General features: G+C 40.4%; 2 protein-coding genes across 2 annotated transcripts; one reads left to right on the top strand and one right to left on the bottom strand.

Moving 5' to 3' along the window:
* Positions 1-2,633: 2,633 nt before the first annotated feature.
* On the top strand, positions 2,634-8,125 carry LOC107038934 (DNA repair protein complementing XP-G cells homolog). Its single transcript, XM_015258297.1, has 4 exons — positions 2,634-2,821; positions 2,922-3,097; positions 4,143-6,504; positions 7,186-8,125. Exons 1-4 carry the CDS (start codon positions 2,734-2,736, stop codon positions 7,881-7,883), a joined length of 3,324 nt encoding a protein of 1,107 aa, XP_015113783.1. The 5' UTR covers positions 2,634-2,733; the 3' UTR covers positions 7,884-8,125.
* Positions 8,126-8,328: 203 nt separating this feature from the next.
* LOC107038936 (glutathione hydrolase 1 proenzyme) lies at positions 8,329-16,113 on the bottom strand. The gene is made up of 10 exons (XM_015258298.2): positions 15,998-16,113; positions 12,415-12,580; positions 12,028-12,152; positions 11,773-11,912; positions 11,135-11,367; positions 10,906-11,066; positions 10,473-10,693; positions 9,972-10,167; positions 9,495-9,660; positions 8,329-8,759 (listed from the first exon to the last, which is right to left on the bottom strand). Exons 1-10 carry the CDS (start codon positions 16,003-16,005, stop codon positions 8,421-8,423), a joined length of 1,755 nt encoding a protein of 584 aa, XP_015113784.1. The 5' UTR covers positions 16,006-16,113; the 3' UTR covers positions 8,329-8,420.
* Positions 16,114-16,573: the final 460 nt, after the last annotated feature.

Below are 16,573 nucleotides of genomic sequence, written 5' to 3'. Positions count from 1 at the left end.
ACACTCCCGGTGCAACTAAAACAAAACGTGGGACAGTGGGGAGTTATTACCGTCGCTCAAAGTCCCTTGAAGTTTCTATTGTTTTACCGTTGTAAAGAGTGACGGTGTGGTATCGACCCCAGCGCCTCCGCGGGATTCAGGGGGTGGGGGGTTCCACCACTGGTTTTTGATTTCACACGTGCCGGATTTTTTTAATTGCTTCGATTATTGATTACAAATCGGTTATTGGGGAGGGGGAGCTCGTGTGGTGAGGCGATTGTTAAAAACGGAAATATCTCGGGAAGGAGAGTTTTTAGGGGAAAATGGTAGGGGACATTTTTTGTGGGGAATTTTGTCAGCTACAAAAAAGGTCCTTTCATGTTTTCTCCTAGAAGCAATGGTTTTGGGTGGAAATGCTGAATTAGCAAGAATGTCAAAACCGCATTATCATGAATTGTCACAATTTGGAAATGAGTGATTATCTCGATAACGAGTGGTCCTAGAAGAAAACAACATTAGACTTTTCTGTAGAAAATTTCGTGGGCTACAAGAAACATTCTATAACATTTTCTCCTAAATCCACTTGTTTCTGAGATAAATCAAGAATTCGTAAACATGTCCGTCTAAACGACCGCAAGATTTCATCTTTTCACATCTCGCGACACCTCTAATTATCTCAGCTCCCATTATCCCTACAAGAAAACTTCATAGGACTTTTTCATCGGAAATTTTCTCCCCTACAAAAAAGGTCCTATAACATTTCCCCCTAAACCCACTAGTTTCCGAGAAAAACGTAAAAAACAGCATAACAAACATGAAAAAAAACTCATCATCCTTTCAAACGATCCTAATTAATTTCATAATCGCGTCTCCAATCAGAATCGACCGATCAAATTATCACGATCGAATAATTCAATATTCCATTGCTCTACGAGACTGTAGATGTAGCTCACCATCTCTTTAAACTTGCTACGTTTACGAGACATACACATAGAAATGGATTGCCTCCGCTCTCTTTATTCTTTATTCCCCGCCCGGCGTGGAATTGCTGCCGCAAAAGGATGTTGGGGTTACCCTGGAGGGCGTGGGAAAAACCTGCTGTGGGAAAGAGTGGGTGGCCTCTACCTCCACACACATACCACCACTCGAGTGTATCATTCACACACGCACACCAGTGCCCAGAGACTTCTATGAATCAATTTCTTTTTTTTTATGTACGATATGAAAAAACTAGATCTAAAAATATGATGCGATCGCTCCAGAGATGCCGCTGGAGAATTTTTTACTGTTACTGTGAGAAAAATAGGATGAGAAAAATATATTTAATGAATAACAAATTATTTTGTTTATAATACAACAAATTATTATTTTTAAAAAACTTGGTTTTATTCATTTTTAAAAAATTTCAAGTTTCATGAATTCTTTAGAAGATGAAATAGTATTTTTTTGTTAATCCTTTAAAAAAAGCGGTTTATATAATTTATTATTTATTATTTTGACTTTCTGTTGGTAATAATTGAATTATTCATGTAATTTTCTTAAATTTATTGCCGCAGAAAAAAATACAAGAGATAAAAAAGGTAATTTTGATGATTAGGGTAGTGTGAGAACCGTGGGAAAGACAAATTCGAGACAAGTGGATTATAAAGACTTTCGCCTTGATTTCCAGGCCGAGAGGGGGGCGAGGGGCCTCATCATTTCCCGTAGGCACTGATTTCAGTTTTTCGAAATTCCTGCGGTGAAATTGGACGGGACAAATTAACTCCGAATGTCTAATTTAATTAATTGGTGGAGATTGATGACAACTCCAATTGACGGATGAAATTATTACAATTGGGTCATTTTTATTGTTTCTACAATTGACGTATTTCCGCGGATGTTGGAAAATAGGTTGACATGAGTCATCAACAATATTATTATTATAAAGTGATGGCTTTAATTGGGGCCAATCGGGTTTTTTGTGTCCATTTTTTCATCGACATCAGGGGGTATTATCCGAGTTCTTTGAGATATTTCAACATAACTTTTTTTCCATTTGACAGAAACCATGTGACCGTTATTTTATGCGTTACTAATATTTTTTTCTCTCTACTAATTCCATTGGTAATAAACTTCCGAATGGATCCGTAACAATTTCGATTAAAAAAATGGAAATTCACAATTCCTATTCAACTTTCTCATTTTATCTGGCTTATATTATCTTCAACATATTTCGTTATTGAAAAAATTAATGAAAATAGGGATCAATGGACGTGATCGATATGAAAATATTACATTATATTCTTTCTCAATCGTTCCCTAAAATAAAAACTCTCAAACGACGAAATAAAAATTGTGAGACAACTGTACAGATGATTTATATTATTATTATTAATTAATATTGCGTAGAATTTGTTAAATTGAATGAATTGAAGAATTGAAAAATTCTCTACCCGTTAAAAAAAGAATTTCAGAAACAATTAAATTCAAAATGCTCTCCTCTAATTTACCTATTCATTATTTTTTCGCAATAAAATAAAATAAATGAGTCTTAAAAACCCGTCTAATTACCCCACATGCTCCAGTAATTTCAAATTTCCCGCTGCGTTGGCGTCAAAATGGCGCATTTAAATTGTACATTTTGTGCTGACTATAGTCCGCATTCTCTCATTAACGATCAGCTGACGAACGCTCGCCGGTTGTTGACAATAATTAAAGCATGAATAATCGTTCGCGCAATTTTACGCCCGAAAATAAAAAAAGAATTGGTGAACAATGGGAGTAACAGGTTTGTGGAGGTTGATCGATGCTTCGGGGAAGCCCGTGCCCCTGGAGTCACTCGAGGGGAAGGTTCTAGCCATCGGTATGACCTCTGCCTGTTGAATAACAGCTCATTAATTAACAAAAATGCCTTTTCTTCATTTCGAAAATGGGAAAATGCTGAATAATCTTGATTTTCACAGACGTTTCCATCTGGATCCATCAGGTTCTCCAAGGATACCAAGATAAAAGGGGAAATTCCCTCCCGAATGCTCATCTTCTGGGTCTCTACAACCGAATCTGCAAACTACTGTACTTCAAAATAAAACCAGTATTCGTATTCGATGGCGGAGTTCCATTGCTCAAGAAAAATACTATTGTAAGAGCTTCTTATCTCAAATAAGAGCCCTTTCCCAAATATTAATAATAATGCTTCCCATGACCGTATAAATATTTTACCGATACTGTTCCTTCCCATTTTTACTTTCCGAGTTTCAACCATCGTTCTCTCCGAGGTGTTCCCTCGTGGTCACCACTCCACTTAGTGATTGCGCTCAGCGCTGCTTAACTTCCCAAAGCTAAACCTGCTCACCTACGCAGTGCACTAGCCCCTCAGGGCAGCCTCTCATAACGAATAAATCTTTATTAAAAAGATTAGGGCGAAAGAAATCACTAGCGAAGCGGTAAACCGGGTTAAGTCGATTTTGACTATTGCCCAGTTTTTGACGAATATCTCGGAATCTAAAAGAGATAGAATAATTTCTGTTATAACCTTTTTTATAACCCTCAATTGACCCTGAAAAAAAGGTCATGAGAAAAATTTTGCTATCTCTTTTAGATTCTGAGATATTAATCAAAAACGGACCATAAGTCAAAATCGACTTGACCCGTTTTACCGCTTCGCTACTGAAATGATCAAGTAAATGCTAGAAGTGACGGACACGTTCGAGAGACGAGATAAAAGCATAACGAGCCATCACTACACTGAGAAAAAAAATTATTTTTGCCAAATATTCAAAATCGTATTTTTCCTATTGAGTCATGCTCAGGTTGCTCGAGGGGATGACTCCAATGATTATTCGTTTTTCCAAAATCTCTTATTTTCTAGAGGGAAGAATTTCGATTAGTATTTTAATGTCGATAATTATTGAGGGAGTGCACTCAAGGTGATAACTAACATGCTCATCTTCTGGAGCAATATAATTGTCATAATTGACACCCACTGAGGATTGCCTGGGAATGACGACTATAAATCCTTTCAGTCTTCATCCCGCCCCAGCTGAAAAAACAGTTCTATTCGTATTCGTTCGAACTGAAGTCCTCATTCTAAAAATTTAACTCCTTGAGGAAATTTCTGAAAATGTAGACATATCCACGGGCATTCCAAGCTGTTCGTAACGTTTCCGTATCGAAATTTCTTCCAGGCAGCTAGAAAAAAGCAGAAGGCCCTCGCCTCCTGCAAAGCCGAGAGGATGAAGAGCGACCTTCTGCTGAACCTCATGAAGCACAGCCTCGTGAAGAACGTCCTCACCAAGAAAGCCCCTGGAGAACTGGAGGGGTCGACCTCGAAGCCCCTGAAAACCGTCAACGACATGTTCAAGCTCCCGATGATGCCTCCCCAGGCCCTCGAGTCCAGTTCGGACGACACAGACTCGGACTCAGACGACGTGAGCCCCCGAAAGCAATCGAAATGGCGTGGGAACATCCACACAGTCGACATAACATCAGACGACTTCAAAAACCTTCCCCCGGACGTTCGCTACGACATCCTGACGGACCTGAAGGAGACGAGGAAGCAGAACTCGTGGGCTCGCTTGCACGAGATCCCAGAGGAGTCCAATCAGTTCTCGAATTACCAGATGACGAGGCTCCTGAAGAGGAGGCAGGCGCAGGAGTTATTGGAGGCCACTGAGCAGGAGATGGGGGGGAAGAACCTGACCCTCGAGGAGCTGGAGACACTCATGTCCGAGCAGGGGGTGGACACCACGTCCAGGGACCTGGCGTACAGGATAGCCTCCGACGCCGTCACCAGGGTGATCTACATCAACGATCCCAAGCGTCTGACCACCAGGAGAGACGACCCTGGAACTTCCTCTGATCTCAGCCAGCCCAGTTGCTCCAGAGAGCTGGACCAGGATGAGGGACTGACTGTCATTCCTGAAGAACCCTCTTCGGTGGTCGACGACATGGGAGAGTATGACCTCGACTGGGACTCCGATGTCGAGGTGATCAGCTCCCCAGTGCCGAAGAGGTTCTTCGGGAAAGTTGAGAAGAATCCAGCCCTCAATTACATGGAGAACAACGAGCTGTCCCAGGAGCAGCTCCTAGCCCTGATCGAGGAGAGCAAGTTGAGTGTGAAGAGGGCGAAGGCCGAGGAGAGGACGAAGAGAAAATTTCCTGGGGAGGGAGGGCTTTGGAGGAAGAGGAGGAGGAGCTTTGATATAGAGGACATCATCGGGGTTAAGGAGGAAGTGGAGGAGGTCACCGATGGGGGGGATTATGGTGGTGATTTTTCCGAGGAGAAGGCACTGATTGGGGTGGGAGGGCTGAGGGGGTTGAGTGAAGACTCGGAGTCTGATGATTCCGGTGATTTCGTTGAGGTTCAGGACGTGGAGACTCCGGAGTTCAAGCCTGAGAAGAAGATGGAGATTGTTATTAAGGTGGGGGAGGGGGTGGGAGATGATCTGTTTGCTGATGTGTTTGAGGGGAGGGAGGTTCCCTCGGGACTGGGGAATGGTAGCAGTGGAAATGAGGAGAAGATTGAAAAGATTCAGGGACCGCAGGATTTATCGAGAATTTCTAATCGGAAATCGAATATTGAAAACGAGGAAGTCAAAGTCTGTGATGAAAAGGAAGAAATTGAGGTGGTGAATTCCGAAGGAGAGAGGACAGGGAAAATCGGTGGTGATGACCTGAAAAAATTAACCACCTTCAATGTTCCTAAAAAAATTGTTGGAGAGGATAAAAAAAATGCAGAAGAACGAGGAGAAATTGCTTCTCAACAGACTGCTGACGATGAAACGTCTGAGGAGAGTCCTGAAGACTTTGAGAGGCAAATCAGACCCTCAGATTCATCAGGCAGTCAAGAAAATCTTCAGGAAACCGATGTTACCACCACCTCAACCACGAAAAATGACCAGAATTTTGCTGAGCCATCTGGACCTCCTCCAAAAGTAATAGAGCTTCCTGAAGATCATCCGAGAAGGCCTTCTGACAGGATAACATCCGTGCTAACTCGTCTGGCCTCTGAGAAACCCGAACTCCTCTCGAAGGTCTCCAACGACCGAGAACTCGAGGACCTCAGGTCGCACCTGGAGACCGAGACTGAGGAGTTGAAGCAGAGCATTGGAAAACTGGATCGACAATCCGTGGAAGTGACCGAGCAAATGCGATTAGACGCTCAGGATCTCCTCCGCCTCTTCGGGATCCCCTACGTTGTGGCCCCGCAGGAAGCCGAGGCCCAGTGCGCCTACCTCGAGAGCATCAACTTGACTGACGGCAGCATCACTGACGACTCGGATATCTGGCTCTTCGGGGCGAAATGCGTCTACAGGAACTTCTTCAACAACGCCAAGAAGGTGATGCAGTACTCGTCGAAGGACATCGAACATCATTTCAAGTTGACGAGAGAGCAGATGATCCAGCTGGCGCTGCTGGTGGGGAGCGATTACACCGTCGGAATTCCGGGGATCGGTCCAGTGACTGCCATGGAGATTCTCGCCAGTTTCCCGGCTGAAGGGGATGACCTGCTGAGGGGGCTGACGACCTTTTCGTACTGGATGAGAGGTGAGACGCAATTTTTTTGAAGGATTTCATGTCTCAATTTATTTTTTTATTTGTTTGTTTATTCTTTGGTGATTGCAAATTGTAAGTTTTTATTTTTTTCACACCGTCACGAGCCTCTCCCTCTCCACTTTAATTGCAGAACATGAGTGTTTTTAATTCTTTTTTCAATTCTAAATTATCTGTCTGTATATTATTTTTATTTATTTATTATTTATTTATATTATTTATCTGTTATACATAGTCTCGTCAATTCCTCTCTTCAACAGCTTTTTAAAGCCAAAAATGGGCTCTGAGGATTTGAAATATTTATTTATAATTTACTTTTCGGCATTAAGCAACAACTGTTCGGCAGTTATTTGGTCCGGTGAACTAGGTAGCGACGGAGTCTTAATTGTTTTTTCAGAATTTTTTATTAATAAGATGAAAATTAGTGTCTCAATTGTGAGATTAATTCATCGATTTATTAGTCAGCGACTCTTAATTCCCTTTTCTTCAAATTCTCAGGGGTTTGTAATTAATTTTATTTAATTACATTTTTTAATTGATCGATTTTTTAAATCCTATTTTTAAAAATACGCATTAATAATTTTCTTTGAATGCGACTGGACACGGCCTCTTCTTCTAATATATAATTCATTCAATTTCTCATCTTTCGAATTATGAAAACATCAACCCTTCCAGGTGGGAGAATCGTGGGACCTGGGAGGGGCGTCCTAAGGAACAAATTGAAGAACATAAATGTGGACAGGGGATTCCCAAGTCAGGCGGTGGTCCAGGCGTATCTGTTCCCAACCGTTGACGAGAGTAAAGAGAATTTCTCCTGGGGAAAACCGAATCTCGTTCTGCTGGCGGATTACACGAGGGCAAAATTCGGCTGGACCAGAGCCAAATTCGATGAGATCATGACGCCTGTGATGAAGAGGCTGGAGGCCAAGTCCCAGAAGGATCTGCTGGCGTACTTCAAGGTCAACAGTGTCCCCAAGGCGATTGAGCAGGGGCTGAGCAAGAGGTTGCAGAAGGCTGTGGAGAGGATGGGGAAAGGCCCTGGTGAGGATGACGAGGGGGAGGAAGTTGTGAAGGCTCCCAGGAGGAAGAGGAGACCTCCACCGAAGGATAAAGGGGATGAACAGCTTGATGAGGGCTCCATCGAGGCTGACGCTAATAATGAAGAGAAGAAAGTCGTGAAACCTAAGAAGGAAGTCATTCCCCAGAGGGAGAGAGACAAACAAAACGCCTTGGACAAGAAACTGAAAGCCATCGAGGTCTTCAGGAAGTCCAGGAAAGGACCGGGGAAGTCGAGGAATAAAAACGCTCGTCCGAAACGGAATGCGGTTCAGAGGGAGGCGAAGCTTTCGGAGAGCAGCAGCGATGGGGAGTGAATTCACGAGATCTCCTCTGAGATTTTTTTAGTTATCTCTGAAACGAGGGGTCCTAGGAGAAAATGTCAGAGAAACTTTTTGTAGCTGATGAAATTTCCAACAAAAATGTTTTCTGGCGTTTTTCTCTAAAATCATTCGTTATTTAGATAATTTCACATTTAACAAAACGTAAAAAATTGTGAATTCACGAGATCTCTGAGATTTTTTTAATTATCTCTGAAACTAGGGGTCCTAGGAGAAAATGTCAGAGGAACTTTTTGTAGGTGATGAAATTTCCAACAAAAATGTCTTGTGGCATTTTTCTCTAAAATCATTCGTTATTTAGATAATTTCACATTCAACAAAACGTAAAAAATTGCTGTCTCCAGTGATGAACCACTTCTTCAGTATTTCCTTCTGCTTGTGATAATTAAAATGTACAAATTAACGAAATGTGTGAGCCATGAACATAAATAAAAATATTCTCTATATTTACATAATACATGAATTTACATGAATTGACAGGGATGAATTAATTACAAATTGATATCTACAATTCTAATAGCCAGCAACACCTCCTTGCCGACGATAATCCGAGTTTGCGGTGATTCCCTCGTGATTGAGTCTAGATATCGCGCAGATTGCGCTTCCGATTCCATTGAAGTAAGTGGTATTGTGGCCGATCTCTATCATGTGCTTGAGGAGAGGCTGGGAGAAGCCCTTCTCCACCTCGATTCTCATCGGGAGCACCTGGTGGTGGAGGCGCCTGGCGTCCACAGCTTCTTTTATGTTGTAGCCAGTCCAGAGGTTCAGGACCATCGACAGGGCCACAGCACTCGGGATTTTCGAACCTCCAGCTGCTCCAACCACCATTTGCACTTCGTTTTTGGAGTTTATCTGGTGAGAAAATTTAATCAATTTCATTATTTTTGTTTTGGGGAATTAAATTGTTCAATTTCTTGCCAAATTTCTTTAGCTCTTTTCAATTGTTACGTTAATTCACAGAATAATTAAAAAATACGAAATAAATCATGAATTTTTTTGCAATTGCAAAAAAATTTTTTTATATCAAATAACAGTTGATTGGAATTAATGAAGATGTATAGTCGGAAATTAATCAGCTTGTTTCCTCAATCAAATCTCATTTGTGTCTCGGAATAAATTCCCCCAATTATCCCCTCAATTTATCCCCGCTTATCAAAAAAATGAGGAAATTTTTCGTTAAATTTACAACGAACAGAGCTTTTTATAGAAAAATCGCTGAATCAAGGTCTAAATAATAATAATCACTGACGAGGGGAGATTAACAATGGGGAATTAACATTGAAAATTTTCCGCATGACACGAAAAAAAGAATAGTCTAAAAAAATAGTTACAGCATAGTTAACTAGTTATAGCGTTCATAAATCAATCGAGCGATTAATTCTCCATAACTCAACCCCTTCACGACACTTATCTCCTCGGTATCGAGCGGAAAAAAAATGTACTTCGAGGCGAAGATCGAATGTCAGTATTATCCATTGAGAATAATTTATCTCGACGTTTCGAGGTACTAATTCTGGACGGAGGAGTGCGTTTCGGAGTATAAAAAGCTCTTTTGTTGGGTAATTGGTTTATCTCGGTGATACTCACCACAATCGTCGGTACCATTGAACTCATGGGTCTTTTACCAGGCTTGATAAAGTTCCTTGGCGATGGAGGGAGATCAAAGCCATTTGTTATGCCGGGAGAACTGAAGTCGTCCATTTCGTCGTTGAAGATTATTCCGGTTGATTGTGATCGCCTCATTGCACCAAATCTAATTAATGATTCAATTTGAATTTAAAAAAATAATTTATCCTGTGATAATGCGCAGTTTTATGATAAAAATTGAAGGAAATTGAATTCTCAATAAAAAATAATGTCAACTAGATGATTATTCAATAAATTAAACACAAATCTGTGGATTTTCACTAAATTTGAATTTTCCAACAACTGCAGCATTTTCATTTCATTTAATTAACATAAAAAATGACTAAATAATGATGAAGGAGAATAATAATCAGTAATAATTCACTTGAATCATCAATTGCAGTTGTTATCAATCAGAAAAATTATTTTTCCCCTCACATTTGATTTATAGTTGACGTTACAGATACGGCAGAGCCGTCAGGAGCCAGAACAGACACGTGAGAGGTTCCTGAATCATTAGGAACAGCCACATCCACTCCGTAGTACTTCGGGTGAGTGCTTGTCCAATCGTCCTTAATCTTGCTTCTGATCTCCTCTACGTAGCTCTGAGACGACAAATTCGCGATTATATCACCTAAAGAACATTTAAAATAAATAAAAGAAGAAGAAATCAGTAGCGAAGTGATAAACCGGTTCAAGTCGACTTATCTTCCAGTTGAGTTTTTGAGGAATATTTCCGAATCTAAGGGAGATAGCGAGATTTTCGTTATTACCTTTTTTGTAGCTCTCAATCCGCTCTACAAAAAAGATTATAACAAAACTTTTGCTATCTCCCTTAGATTCCGAGATATTCATTGAAAACTGGTCTGAGAAATGATTATTCTTCTTGAACAGTGAGAGCAGATGAGTATCAAGCCATTTTTTTTCATTTCTGCACACCTAGATCCTCGAATTTATCATCCCCCAGCTGCGTTCGCCTCGCGTACCCCCACTTGAAGGCTTCGATCATTCGCTGCCAGAAATCTCCCTCATTCGATGTTGGAACGAGTCCTTGCAAGACATTTAGAATGAATGTGAGGATTAGTCCTGAGCCTGGGGGTGGGGCTGAGAGGACTGTGAACTCCCCGAGAGTTGCTTTAGCCGGAGTGTTCCACCTCGGTCTATAACATTCCATAATTAACTCCCTAATCAATACTTCCTTAATCAGCAATTGATTGATCCATTCATAATCGCTTCATAATTATCAATCAATTGATTAATTCTTCATCAGTGTTTGATAAATTAATCAATCAATAGTTTATTCATAATCAATTGATTAATAAAGATGACGAAAGAATTGAGCAATCAATTGACTAATCAATTAATTAATTACCTGTAATTTCTCAAGTCATCCATCTCCATAATCCCCCCAAATCCCTTAATTTCCTTGATTATCTGTTCACCCATCGTGCCATTGTAAAGAATACTTGGGCCATGTTCGCCTATCAACTTCAACGTTGTATTCAATTTCGGCCGGAAGAGTCTGTCACCGACCTGCAAAAATCGATTGATCGTTTCGCGTGAATATTTTACTGAGCAATTTATTCATTCGGGAAAATTACCGTCCACGTCCTCCCTGTTTTGGGATTGATGAGGATCTCCGCGAGACTCGGCTGCTCCTTGATCAAGTGCTCCTTATTTCTGAAATTGTGGGCAACGTATTCGTTGATTACAACTCCTTCTTTGCACAGAGCTATCGTCGGCTCGAACAAGTCCTTCCAGGGGAGTTTCCCGTATTTCTGGTGGGCCGCCCAGTATCCGGCGATTTCGCCGGGCACAGCGATAGCTAATCCACCTAAATATACAATCTCGCGATGACCAATTCAATTCTACTTAATTAACTCAATACCGAAGGGTTAAAACGAAGTTAATTTAGCTATCACCTGAGTTTTTTAGGGATATCTCCGAATCTAAGGGAGATAGCGAGATTTTCGTAATTACCTTTTTTGTAGCTCTCAACTCGCTCTACAAAAAAGGTCATAACGGAAATTGCGGTATCTGCCTTAGATTCCGAGATATTCGCTGAAAACGGACCGCTAGTCAAAATCCACTTCAGCTCAACTCTCTCATCTCAATTTTAATTTAATTCATTAATTTTCTTCATTTTGTCGTTATTTTACACATCATTTACCAGTAAACAATCACGTCACATGACTTTACATCCTCAAATCATAAAATTCGGAGAATTTAATTTACAAACCGAACAATGAAAGTGACGCGTTCCCCTTGAACATTTCTTCGTGCGCTTTACCAGGTGCCGTTTCCCTCGCATCGAGGAACACGGATTCGTTCTTCTCCGCGTCCCAAATCGTCATCAGAAATCCTCCACCGATCCCCATACTAAAATTAAAACGACGATATTCCAGTAATTGAAATGATCGTTGCGTCATTACGAGTTGCAAATGCAATTGAATGCCTGCGGGTACGATGACACGTCATGTGTGTGGGATTGTACCTGTGAGAAGACGATACGCCCTCGCACAGAAGTGCTGCTATCGCCGCGTCCACCGCTGAACCGTTTCTCCGGAGCATTTCAGCCCCTATGTCCGAACACTCCAGTCCATTCGTTGCTACAGCAGCCTTAAATTTTTTTTTATTATTAAAAACACTTCGTAGTGAAGATGATAAAAATATCCTAAGGGTTTTCGAAGAATGAACGACTATTTTCTTCTCTTCTATTTTTTTTCTTATTATTCTACTGTTTGTAGAATAATAAGAAAAAACCTGAGGATTGCTAAGACGTATTCAACGGAAATAAATTCCTCATTGCCTTGACTTTTTCAATAATTACCTTTTAATAAGTACTTTTTATTAAAAGTAATTGCTACCTTTTAATAATTACCTTTTGAAATTCTCCTAAGATTGATTGACTAACGAATTTGCTCTCCCACTCGCGCGTTTTCTCTCCCGAGCTATTCGCATTTCTCGTGAGAATAACAATAGCGACGATGACACCAACGGCCACGCAGAGCCCCACTATCATCCCAATGACAGTTCCTTTTTTGAAGCTGAAAGAAATCATGAATTTCATCGGAGGAACAATTTTACTCAGGATTGTGACACTATTTCGAGGCTCGTCGAGCGTGACCCGATGCCTTGATACGAATGCTCAATGAATCGTGTCCTTCCATTGCTGTCACGAAATCGTTATACGTTTGTTGATTAATTGTGTGTCTCATGGATACGCTATTATTATCGCTCTCGATTATTTCGAGGGAATTAGAAGATTGGAACAGCTGAGTTCCCCAGTAATTTTACGGTGCGTTTCGAGGCTCTTTATTCATCAGTGGTAATGGGAATTCATTCGGATGCTCTTACGCAGATCTACACATTCGTCAACCCTCTGGCCTTGAGTGGGATGTGGGGAACAATCGAGCTCATGGCAAAGTGAAAGAGTAATTCATACAGTTGTTCTTATGACGGGAAAACCGAGCACCGGAGTTTCTACAATTGTGAGAAAAATTGGAACACAAACATTTGGCAAAAAATTATTTTCCTTGCCATTATCTTTCTATAAATTAATAATTACAATGGTCTACACTTGGATAATTCCCGAAGCGCTCAAGGCCGGATAAAACGCGAGGGACGCTATAAAAGAAATAGGAAAACCGTGTGAAGATGATAAAAATAAACTATAAAACGAGACATAAACATCCTGATTCTTCACGCGGCTTTGGTGATTGAAAATTGTAAAATAGAAAAACGTAACTAAATAATCTATTCTCGTGCGCGGGAAAAGAGCGCAAAGTGGCGGCCAGAGAAAAATTCCAGCGGAAATTTTATTAGAATAAATGATAAATAATTTTTAATCCCTGAAGATTATGCTTTAACAGCTCTAGAATTTTTATAAAGAATTTCCCCGTGCAGTGGATCAATAAGTCAAGGTCACGCAATTATTTAAAAGACACGAAATGTCAAATGAGAAAACGATCGATGAATGGAAAATTCAAAAAATGCCTTAGAAATCGGCAAAAACTGAACAAAAAGTGTCTTATCACTTGTACTCGCGGTAATTACTAGTTGTCGGAGTAGCCACCCTTTACGCAACCCTGGCTAATTCGCGGTTTCGCTGAAGAATTTGCGATACGTTGGCGCCGGTTGAGCCTCGGGGAAAAAGGAAAAGTGAAATGGAAAATCGAGGAAATTGTGTTCCAGCAAGAATGATTCGCAGGAATTCACTTCAATCAATTAGCGCATCTGGCACGATGACTGACCGATTTGTCATTAATTGGTACTATCCAGGCCGTCAATTAGTGCGCGCAATGAAGATATTACCGGGGGACGGGGTTATTGGAGTGCGCGAGTGAAGAGGGCAAAAGAATTAGCGCAATTGCACTTGTTTTATGGGAATTTTTGCTCGCATTACTGAGTGAATTGTTAAGTAATAGGTCTCTGGGTACTTGGGCATCGCCATTGGGTAATAGTTTAGTACGTGAGGAAAGGATTTAGGTGACGATATCCTCGGGACCATATAATCGAGTAATCTTCGCACGCACTTCGGCTCCTTTTTCATCGTTGAGCCATTCTCGGAATTTTTCTGTTTTTTAATATTTCAATAAGTGATAGCTGTTTGATGCGCAAACAGGAGGTCCCGAAATGGGGTATTCAGGTGTTCAGTAACTGGAACACTGAGATAACACAAACGCCCCGAACAACAGTTATTCCACTGAAGGTTTTCGGCTCTTCGCAGACGTGATGAGTTCCTGCCAAGTAAAATGGCCCATTTGTGTACGCTGTTGGAAGAAAATTGAAATTTCAGGACATTGAATGCGATTCTAGGGGAAAAAATCGCGAAAATTCAGTGGAATTTCAGATTTTTTAACAGCATTGAGATGAAAATTGCTCAACCTCTTTGAATTTCCAATGAAATGATGAATATTCAGTGTCAAATTATGATGAATATGATGTCTACTAATTTTCAGGGAATGATTGACCTGAAATTCACAGTTCTCATTGATTTTCCATGAAATTCTGAATTTTCAATGACGAAATACATTGAAACTTCAGCCAAAATTTTTTAACAGCGTCATTAAAAAATTAAAAGGAAGAATTTAATCTTCTGAAAATGCAGTCCGTGTTAATGTCCCGCCGGATTTAACGAGGCTTTAATTTAATGAGAATTTAATGAACGAATGAACGAATGAAAAAAAAATACTAGAGTCTGTTGTGTACATAGGTAGTAAGTTAACACATGCACGAAATTGATGTTATGTCGGTGTTCGGAAGCATTACCTTCACGGTATCTTAATAATTATTACGACTAGAATCGTAAATCATTTGCCTTCATTATGCGGGAAAAAAGTTATACCGCAATTATCTTGCGAATAGTTATAGTCCAGACGGCGTTAGCGGGGTCAAACATTATTTGAATAGATGATTCAGACGAATAATATCCCAAGAAAATAATAGAGAAGAATACCTTGAAATATTTTCATTTCGTGGCGAAATAAAAATCATCTAATTATGATTGATTCTTATTTAATCATCTAATTAAATAAGAATCAATCATAATCAACAACCATTGACGACAGAAAATCAACAACTGTACACGAAATAATTTGAGAATTAATGTCTCCGGAATAAACATTTATTTTATCATTCTCCTGTCGTAAAAGGAATTCACATTCTCTTTCCTCATAAAACAAACGCTATCACGTGGCAATTAAAAATATCTCCTCAGCTAAATACTTCAAATTTTGAGAGCATTTGTTTCAACAGACTCGTGTACAGAGAAAACCGATAAATCTTAATCCCGCCGGTTGATGATTGAAGTTATCTCCATTCGAAATCTTCAATTCAGTAAAAGTAACACAACGTACACTTGATAAACCCCTGTATCAGGGTAATTATCCCATTGATGTGTGACAATAGTACTTTTCAGATCAGTTGTCTGGATGAAAATAATGATGATAAGATAAAAAATAAGTACGCTCCTTGATTGCAATCATCAGAAGTGAGTTTTGTGCGCTCTAATTGATCTAGATCGCGTCCATTCATCATTCGCGATTGATTCGGAGATAAAGACGTTTTATAAATTCACTTCCTAGACATTTCTTAAGAATATCGCGAGATCTGATGACGATATCGAAAATTTTATGAGGATCTCTGTCAAGCTTCGGTCTGTCTCCACAAAAAACCGCATTCTTAGCCAAAATTTCGGTCTCTCCTCTACATCCTGAGACATTTCATTGAAATAATCTGTTGTCACCCCAAAATGCAGGAAATAATTTTTTTTAATCCGACGGAAACTTGAAATTTTTCGCTCTTAAATTCCAAAGCCAATCACCAAAACCCCCTCGACCTTTTGAATCTGAGGGTCTGTAATTGCGTGCGTGCCGAAATTTCCACTGTATTCACTCCACCCATTAAATACTATTACAACAGGAAAAAAGCAACAGCAAAAATGTTCGAAAAAAAATAATTACCCGAACATGTTGATCACAAGTGCAACGACAACCACGAGTGCGAGTAGGTAACCGTTCCTTCCGAACGGACCTATTGGTCACAACTAAACGTTTTACCGGTGGCAAACGTGACTCTTATATATGGCTACACCATACACGTTTGATCCAAATGTTCAACTTCCCCCACCTCAGTTCCACGTCAAAGTATCTGATCAGTCATAAACGACTCCTCGAGTATGCAGACACTCCAGCCACTCATCGTATGGAGTTGCACCGAGTGCTCATTACGCCTTTTCATTCTGATTAATGCGTGTCGAGTTGCCTCTAATTTCCTCGCACTGATGATAAACAAATGCCAGGATTACATCGAATTATCACAGCTGTTCGAGTGATATTCTCGGCTCTGCAAGTCAGCAGGCGTCAATGGAATCATTCATGGAATTATCAATTGATGATGAAATCACGATCTGCGTACTCCCTCCTGAGTGTAATTGAAATTCGTGCGTCGGCGGTGGGTGGGGGGACGGCGAATCACGAGCCGCAGCTGTGCCCCCACCACTCGATATTGTTAACCGCGCGGAGAATTGGGGATGTGCC

Source organism: Diachasma alloeum, unplaced genomic scaffold, assembly GCF_001412515.2.
Source record: "Diachasma alloeum isolate Michigan unplaced genomic scaffold, Dall2.0 Dall_scaffold_00289, whole genome shotgun sequence".
Taxonomy (NCBI): Eukaryota; Metazoa; Arthropoda; class Insecta; order Hymenoptera; family Braconidae; genus Diachasma; species Diachasma alloeum.
Note: the sequence above shows the minus strand (reverse complement) of the source record. Positions and strands in the feature narration are given on the sequence as shown.

Excerpts from the sequence above, each read along its gene's own strand:
- LOC107038934 (XM_015258297.1), top strand. The coding sequence starts at position 2,734 with ATGGGAGTAACAGGTTTGTGGAGGTTGATCGATGCTTCGGGGAAGCCC. Across the intron at positions 2,822-2,921 it reads GGGGAAGGTTCTAGCCATCG|ACGTTTCCATCTGGATCCAT; the intron begins GTATGACCTCTG and ends TGATTTTCACAG. Across the intron at positions 3,098-4,142 it reads TGCTCAAGAAAAATACTATT|GCAGCTAGAAAAAAGCAGAA; the intron begins GTAAGAGCTTCT and ends AATTTCTTCCAG.
- LOC107038936 (XM_015258298.2), bottom strand. Across the intron at positions 11,913-12,027 it reads GGCGTATCGTCTTCTCACAG|TATGGGGATCGGTGGAGGAT; the intron begins GTACAATCCCAC and ends TTTTAATTTTAG. Across the intron at positions 11,067-11,134 it reads AAACAGGGAGGACGTGGACG|GTCGGTGACAGACTCTTCCG; the intron begins GTAATTTTCCCG and ends CGATTTTTGCAG.